The sequence below is a fragment of the Pteropus alecto genome, unplaced genomic scaffold (genome assembly GCF_000325575.1).
Source record: "Pteropus alecto unplaced genomic scaffold, ASM32557v1 scaffold5, whole genome shotgun sequence".
Classification (NCBI taxonomy): Eukaryota; Metazoa; Chordata; class Mammalia; order Chiroptera; family Pteropodidae; genus Pteropus; species Pteropus alecto.
Window position 1 is genome coordinate 11230113 of NW_006441953.1, and position 9464 is coordinate 11239576.

The 9464-nt window shown below is 33.0% G+C and overlaps 1 protein-coding gene across 2 annotated transcripts in view; it reads left to right on the forward strand.

Annotated features, from left to right (window-relative positions):
- ARAP2 (ArfGAP with RhoGAP domain, ankyrin repeat and PH domain 2) overlaps nucleotides 1–7307 on the forward strand; it is a 159002-nt gene extending 151695 nt beyond the window's left edge. For both annotated transcript variants that reach the window (XM_006918943.2, XM_015595043.2), the window contains 2 exons: nucleotides 1485–1619; nucleotides 5088–7307. In XM_006918943.2, coding sequence (XP_006919005.1) covers nucleotides 1485–1619; nucleotides 5088–5471 — 519 coding nt within the window. In that variant the 3' untranslated portion in view covers nucleotides 5472–7307. The remainder of the gene's footprint in view (nucleotides 1–1484; nucleotides 1620–5087) is intronic.
- The last annotated feature ends 2157 nt before the right edge of the window (nucleotides 7308–9464 follow it).

Sequence of the window (9464 nt, forward strand, 5' to 3'; positions counted from 1 at the left end):
GATCAATCGTGAAAACTAATTAGCCAGTATACCCAGCATTGTTTATCATGCCAGAAAAAGAAATAGTGTTTGAAAAATGCATTTGTTTTCGTTCCTCAAAATATCATTTAGTACCTGTACGATACATCTGAGTAAAAGTGTAAGCATTATTCATAAGATTATCTAATTCCTTCCAAGCCAATTTTCTCTCAGCTTTACATGTTGGGAACATCCTAATTATATAATATCAAAATTTTGACCAAGTTTGGGACTTTGACATAAAAATAATATTATGAAGCCTATAACTTTCCCTCTGATTGAAATATTGCATAATATACTGTGGTAGATTTGTTGAACCAAAGTAAATTCTTCACTAAAATTCAAGAGCAGATCTTACATACTATCTAGTAATAATAGGACCTATACTGTAAGATCATTGAGAATTAAAGGAGATAATATATGTATATTGATAAGCACAAAGTCTAGCATATGCCACTCAATGTAAATTAGCTATTATATAAGGTCAACATTTGTTGAAATGAATTCTGTGCTATAAAATACTACACTAAAATACTAACTGCAATATAAGAACAAAAATCTGTTGAATCTTAAGAGTAGTGGAAAATAAGAGTAGGCATTTAGCTATATAGTTTACCAAGTGTTTTTCATCTCATTATAACATCTGTAAGCTGCTCGTTTTACAGTTGGTATTCTGTATTTCTTAATAGATTGTTGTCTGAAAATCAGTTTGCTTTTCCCAACTTCTGACAAATGAATCTACCCTGAGGAGTAGATTCACTTTTATATGCATATCTCAAGGATTTAGGATTCAAGAGCTTATATTTTTTCCTATGGATAGTTCTCTCTATAGTTGCAAAATTAACTTTTTCCCAGTCATATCTATAATTGCACAGTAGCCAGAATATATAGTCAATAATTTGAGAACAAATGTGCACACCCTATTATGCAATGATTTTCAGTATAAATTTCTGTGTACAAGGTAATATTTTTTTGGTCTTCAATTAGATGAAAAAGGTCGTACAATAAGGCTAATTTTTCTGATAGACATGCCTTAGATTGACTTGGGGTATATAAGGTCAAATTATTATGTTCACACTAAATTCAGCTATCGTAGAGAAAATGTGAATGTATAGTTACTTTGATTATAAGGCCTAGAAATGTACACAAGTGTGTTATTTTTCTCTCACAAAGAGATTTCCCAGTTTTCTTAAATATTTCCCCCCTTTTGGTTTGATAAGTAGTTAGAGAAGGCATGTATTTGAAACTTAGAAATTGAACTGAGACCTCAAAGCTCAGTCCACTTAAGAGTTTTACCTCTTTGAGCGATGTTGCCACCAGAGTTGCATCATAATTACAGATGACATTCTCATGGAAAGCAGATCGTTCTATTTGGATATATAGGAAAGGAGTCAAGTGACCATATAATATGGTGTACACCACATAATAAAATCACACACCAACGGCAAGCAATTCTGTTTCCACAGCATGAAAATGATATACGGCCACCAGCTGGAAAGGAACGAAAACGTTCTATAACCAAAAATCCCAAAATCGGAGGTTTGCCTCTAATTCCCATCCAGCAGGAGAAAAATGCAACCCAAGCCCGGAGAAATATCGAGGTAGGTTAGGATTTTATTTCTTTTATATTAATTATAGCATTTGTTTTCTTATGTCTTATTGTGATTAAGTGCATTAAAACACTTCATTGGCTTCAAAAGCACTGGAATAATCACTTTGAAAAGCATAAGAAAAGTCACATCAAGAAAATATGGATAACCCTATGGCACTTTTTGAAGTTTAATTTTTGAACTTCTCGTAAACGATTAGTTTTAATAACATCATTGACCACCTAATTAAATACGCACAATACCACTTATTTTCTTATCCCTAAAATAGCCAAGCAATTTTAAATACGTCGGAAATTCTAGTGGTAAAATCACAGTCTCACAGATTAACTTCTTAGAACCTTAGAAGGACCCCATGGCAGAATGTGTCTGGAGCCATGGTAACTAGACTTTCTAGTAACACAATCAAATTCCAGTGGTTTGAGAACCAAGGAGTGTCCCACTTAATTTAAGAAACTGTGAGATGACCTCTGTTCATCAATAGAGAAGATTGGGCATGTGTCTTTGGCTGCTATTTGTTTTTCTTCTCACCTTGAGGGGCATGGAGAACTCAGGCGGCATTAATCTTGAAGTTCACTTTCTTCAGGAAAGGACATTGGCTGTTTACACTCAAAACTCATTAGATACTTTGGGACTAATTCATGTTTCAGTGCCTTTATCGAGTCCCTCAAAGCAAAAAGAAAAGCATGTAACAGATATTCTTAGAGGCTAGGTTTGGAATTGTTTCTGTTTCGAAAACAAGAAATTCAAATAGCTTATCTTTTGAAAGACTAAAGCCATCTTAATTTAATGATCAGATTTTTAAAAATATTGTTCCATGCCTATCTTTCCTTGAACATTAATCCCAGTGTAATATTCCTCTTGTATAAAAGTTTTGAAAATAATGGCTAATTACCTTTGTGGCCTACCCAGTCCTTCTGTTCTGATGTAATCACGGAGAAGGATAAGACTCCAGGAAATCGTGAGCTTGTCCCTCCTGCCTTAATGCATTTATAGTTTTTCTTGGTAATAAGCTGCTCTAAAAAACTATGGATTCTTTAGCTAATCTAGAATCTTAAATTCCAAGGGTCACATTTCCTAGGAACCCAGTTAGAAGACACAGGTTGAAGAAATGAAGCAAACATATGGAGTAGATATGCCCTATTATAACCCTTGCTTCTCCTGACATTACTTTAGGATCAGTTATGGAGCAAAGCAAAAAAATGTCATTAGGATCAAAATACATTAACTAGTATCCAGTAAAGAATTGGGATAATTGAATATGTAATAGTTTGTTACTTAATCCCAAATCCAGAATTTCAGAGACATTTTTTTGGCATACTTAAGACTAGAAAGCTGATGAACAAACCCTGAAGAAATTGCTAAAAGCTCTTAACATAATTCCATGAAACACTAATTAGTGAAAAATTTATGAGTAGTTAAACCAAGACTTTTTTTTGTAAACCCAAATGTCGTGAAGTGCTGATTCAGCATATTGGCAAAGAATGTTTTAAAATATTACAATGTTGAAAGTTTTAAAAGTATTTAAACAAAACTGGTAAAAATTGAAAATTTTTCCTCTGAATCATAAAACTCCTAGAAGAAAACGTAGGTAGTAGACTCTGACATTACCCTTATTAATATTTTTTTGGATATATCTTCTCAGGCAAGGGAAAAATATAAATGGGACTACATCAAACTACAAAGCTTTGCACAGCAAAAAAAAACCCACCAAAATGAAAAAAAATCTATTGAATAGGAGATGTTTGCCAGTGATACATCCAGTAAGGGGTTATCTAAAATATATAAGGAACTCATACAACACCAAAAAAAAAAATCTGATTAAAAAATGAGAAGACCCAAATAGACATTTCTACAAAGAGAACATACAGATGGCCAGTAGACATATGAAAAGATGCTCAACATCACTAATAATCAAGGAAACAAATTAAAATCATAAGCTATCTATCACCTGTTAGAATCTATCTATCTATCTATCACCTGCTATTAAGTGTTTATGAGAGTGTGGAGAAAAGGGAACCCTCATGCACTGTTGGTGGGATTGTAAATTGGTGTAGCCACTATAGGAAACAATACAGAGGTTCCTCAAAAAAATTAAAAGTAGAGCTATCATATGACTTAGCAATTCCATTTTGGGTATTTATTCAAATAAATCTAGAACACTAATTTGAAAAGATAGAAACACCCCTATGTTCACTGTAACATCATTTACAATATCCAAGATAGTGAAGCAACCTAAGTGTCTGTCCATCAACAGATGAAAGGATAAAGAAGATGTGGTATATATATACAGTGGGATATTACTCAGCCATAAAAACTGAAATCTTATCATCTGGAACAACATAGATGGACATAGAGGGCATTCTAAGTGAAATAAGTCAGAGAAAGACAAATGCCATGATTTCACTTATATATAAAATCTAAAAAACAAAATAAATGAACAAACAAAACAAACTCATAAATACAAAGAACAAATGGATGGTTGCCAGATGGGAGGGGGGTTGGGTGAAAAAGGTCAAGGGATTAACAAGTATAAACCGCCAGTTATAAAAATAGTAAGAGATGTAAAGTATGGCATAGGAAATATAGTCAATAATATTCTAATAACTATGTATGGTGTGAAATGGCTACTAGACTGAACAGGGTAATCATTTCCTAAGGTACATAAATGTCTAGTCATTATGTTGTACACCTTTAAACTAACATATTATGTCATTTCTAATTGAGAGAAAAAATTAAGTACCTATGTACCCTTGCTGGTGTTGTCACAATGGAGTTATAGTACATGTAAGCCCTTATAGTTTACTTAATGAATGTGTACTCTAATCCACTGATACAAAAGTGTGTGTGTGTGTGTGTGTGTGTGTGTATAAACATTTTAGTGTTTTCAAAAATATATCTATGGAATTCTAATAGATATTATGTGAGAGGAAAGATTTCACTAAATATTTTTGGAAGAGGAAAAGAAAGAAAAGTTAAACAGATTTCTCTGCCATAATACTTCGTGGCATCTTTAATATGCTAGCATGTATTGTAAATCTCAGAAAGGGGGCTGTAGTACAGAGCATTTCCCTGACTCACATGACTACCTTTTTTCTTGGTGCCATGATTACAGCACTGTAGGAATTGCAGATGCACAAACATGTGACACATCCATGCAGAAATGAATTAAAAGAGGCAAGTTTGAAACGAGTCAATTTAAATAACCTGAAAGACATCTTTGAAGTGCTGTGTTAAGTGCATGTTGAATTGAATTTCCATGGTCTACATTTTAGTTGATTTTGTAGCTCTAAGATCAGTATATAAATTCGGACACGCCATTTGTGTTAAAGTAAAGTTAGAATCTAAATCATAGAAATAAACTCTAATATAAGAAACATCAGATTTCATATGGAATGTATTTTTTTAAACTTAAATTAGGCCAAATTTTGCTTTCCTGTGAGACATTTTATTGTATTTTAGAGTGCAAAGGTGGAACTCGAAAAGCTGCGGCTCAGTGAAAAGCGTAATCAAGAGTCTGGGGACAGCACGTTAAAGGAAAGAGCCTCCATTGTGGCCCATTGCCTGGAGCACAGGGATGATAAACTTCGAAATCGAACCAGAAAACATAGGAGTTTCAACTGTCTGGAGGACACAGAGGCTGAGGTCCTTTGCGGGCAGCAAAAAGGCCATAAAGGCCTAAAGACATTGAAGAAGACTGAGGATATCAATGGCAAAGCTGCTTTGGACCCTGATAATAAGTTGCCATCAAAGGTCATTGAAGAGCTTAGCATGGTTCTACAGCGGTCAAGAACCCTCCCGAAAGAGTCACCGGGTGAGCAGAGTTTGCAGAAAGACATAAAATGAATTGTCTTGTAATTTTTTTTTTTTATATTGTGTACAGTGTTTGTGTGCAAATCAGAAACCAAACTATAAGAAAATTCATGGTTCGTCTTGCTATATGTAAACATTTAAAGAGCTTTTAAAAATATATGTGTATATGTGATAAATGTAAGATTAACTATTTTGGTCTGAACAAAGCTTGTACAGTTCAACTATATTAACCTTGTGTAAAAAGGCGTTGAGTTACTTTTAGTGGCTAAACTTTAAAGTGGTTGTCTGTTAAGTGGTATAACTTATGAACGGGAATCTTAAACTGTACTGTATTGTATAAAATGCTGTTTAAATGAAGCTTATGAAACTATATGTAACACATTTTGCACTTTGAGAAACCTTGTATATTAAGTTACTATATGTTTTTAGGTTTACAGAGGGTCCATCTTAGGGGGAAAAAAGGGAAGTTGGAAGGGGAAGGATTTATTTTAGTGGCTGCCTATTAAACAACACTGGGGTTTTAAAAAGAGGCAGAGAATTAACAAATGTCCTAAAAACCAAGGAGGTCAGTAAAAATTTATTCTAGTTCACTATTGACGAGAACTTGTTAATGAGAAACTGCTTGTTAAGAAAAAACTCTAGTAACTAAGTATTGCCCAAGAGTAATGTTCAGCCAGCAAACAAAATGGCACTGGCCATTCTTATTTATAGTGTTAGTGAACCAGCCACTGTATACATTCACTACACTTCAGTTCTTTGTAGGTGGCTGTTAAGAAACTTGCACTGCATTGAAGAGATTGTGTACACATGACCTATATGCTATTTGCACTGTTGCCGTGTATAAGAAATTATGAGTTTCTTACTATTGTTTTGGTACGAACAAAATTCATCATCCCAGGGTTTTGTTATTGTTGATTTCTTTTTGTTATTGTTTTACTTTTTTTTTTTTTTTTTTTTATTGCTTCACTTTGTTCATTTCTTGTTATTTTAAGTAAGGTTGTAATTTGCTTCTTTGCAGTGTCAGAATAAACTAAAAGTATACAACATATGGCCATTTTACGGTGGGAGATGGTTTAACTCTACTACACTTATGGGGGGCTACCAGTTCACATCTAGATTTTTTCCTTAATGAAGTAGTAGCCTCCTTCCTGTGCCTAATGAATAATGACAAAGCCCTGTATCTTTACTTCCACAGAAGATCAGCTACTGTGCTGGAGATTTTCCTAAGACAGATAATACTAATTATAGTTCATGTTTGGAACAGTACTTTTCAGCAGTTTCTTTAGAATTTTATCACATCTGGTGAGTTTTGATCTAAAAATTAGTTTATGTAGCTAAACTTTATTCCTGTAATTTCTTTTTTTTCTCCTCTACTTTTCAGGTGTCTTATTAGAATTTGTATACAAAGATGCATACTTTGGTCAATCCAATCATATTACAGTAATATGCTGTTAAATGCTATGAATTTCTTCATTGTAATATATTTGGTGCAGATAAAAGTGTGTCCCCTGGGTATGTGATATTTATTCTTTCAATCCAAATAGATTGGATTAAAAATAAACCAACTGCAGGTCAGTTTATAAAATAGTGGTACTACTGGGGAGCCTTCATGGTATTTAGGAAAAAAATCTAAAACTATTCCTAATAAATGATAATATGTTATGAAGAAAATGTATGAAAATCAATATTTTGACAGTGTTGGACAATGGGAAAGTATCTGGAGCTTTTTTGTATTATCTGGATATTTTTGAAACTTGAGCTTAAAATCTAATAGCTTTTGTTTCTCTTCCTTTCCTATATAATTGTCTCCATTTTTCAAATGTAAGGGCTAATGATAACATCTCATATTTTGAGTAAAAATTAAAATTGTTTTACAAGTTCACCTGAATGTGACTCGCTATTATTTTCAGAAGTTGAAGGTTATTATGAAATACATCAAATAGATTTTTCTTTTCCCTTTTTAAAAATTTGAATATACACTTCAAACTGCCTCTGATATTTTTTCAAATACATCAATATGAATATTATTCTATTTTTAAATGATGAACATATGCAGACATGGCATAAACAGATTGATGGTACTCTAACTTTCATTGCTATAGCCTTAAAGTTAATTACTAGACATGGCTTTTAAATATCTGACTTCTAAACAAATCATTACCTGATTATTTATCAAAGTGGCACTGGGATTTCAAAACTAAGCAAAAGTTGTTGAAGCAAAAATACGACCTGTATATATAACTATATTAGCTGCCAGTTTATATTGTTTATATGAGAATTTTTAATTCTAAATCACACAAACTATATTGTAACAGGAAATATTTTTGAAAATGCAACAAATTTATTTTGACAGATTATAGTATCCAAATAATTGCATGTTTTCTTATACTTTTGATAATCACTCTGGGGAGAAGATTATAACTTTCACTATTTCATCAAAACCAAGACTTTTCCTATTACCATTTACACGCCAAAAGACAAAATTAAGTTTGTAATGTGAACAGTTTTCTGTCATGTGTACAATCATCATGGTTATCTCTAATCATCTGGAAATACAGAGCACAGAAATGACTCTTACAGGTAACTCAAATTCATCTGGTTTATGTTCCATAATTAACAATTTTTTTATTGAAAATGTTCTAAATTATACTGTATATACCCATCTTCTTTGTTACTATTTGTAGAATGTATAGTTTTTAATAATTCAGATATCTCTACAGGTTTACTTTTGTGAATTATTGAATTAAAGTTTAGTATCTAAATGTCATCATCCAAAACGTGGGCTAACACCTATTTTTTAGGCATTTTGTGATGACTAATGTCTCTGTGTGTATATTCATATATCTGTCTCACAGAGGTTTAGTAAAAGTTATTAATATATTAGTTTTTCTAGCTCTCATTTGGTCTAACTGAACACTTCTTACTACTGATTTTCAAGTTGCTTCTAACAGTTTCTTTCCTCATCCCTTTAAAAATATGTTTTGTACTAATAGAACAGGTTACCACAGATTATGGAATGAATTATATTCCCCCCTGCCCCAAAATCCATATATTTAAGCCCTAAGACCCAGTACCTCAAAATGAGTATTTGGAGATGGGGCCTTTAAAGAGATTATTAAATTAAAATGAGGTTATTAGGGCAGGACCTAATCAAATCTGGTGTCTTCATAAGAATAAATTTGGACACAAAGAAACAGAAATGTGTGTATACAGGGGAAAGGCCATGTAAGGATACAGCAAGAAGGTAGCTCTCTATAAGCCAAGGAGAGAAGCTTCAGATGAAACCAAACCTGCCAACACCTTGATCTTGGACTTATAGCCTCCATAACTGTAAGAAAATTTCTATTGTTTAAGTCACCCAGTCTATGGAATTTTGTTTTGGCAGCCCTAGGGAAATAATACACCACACTTTTATGTTCATCTGTTAATATAGATATCAGATGAGCAGAATACTCTTGGTATTTTAAGTATTAGTCCTTGCACTCTTGTTGCCCCAAGTCTTAATTCCTTTATAAGCATTACATCAGAGTTATGATTAATGAAAGAGTTAGTTATGATTAATGAAGCCATGTTGAGATGTAATTACTTAGAAGTCAGCTAACTGAATAACTTGAAACTCTGAAATAATACAGCAGAAACGATTCAAAATTGTGGCCCAACAAAATGATAATTTTGTGCTTCTGGTAAAGATTATAATTCTTTGACATCAAGAACCACCATTTCAGCAGATTGAAAATGCTGATCTTTCACAACACCTGACAGAGAATATTGTTCATCCTTTCAAAGAATAACTCAGGCCTTCAGTTGAATAGCTGAGCATTCAGCAGACAAGGGAGAGACCAGAAGTCATTTCAATCAACCCAGATGAGCCTAGTCATGATCTTGCATCCAGAAACTGGATCTATAGTAACCTTCATCACATAAAAGTAGCATTTGTATCTCATTGGAAGGGATCTTTTCTTCCCCTGCAGCTATTGCCTCTTTTGTTTCCCGTTTGCAGCAAAACTCAGTAAAATTTGTCTACTT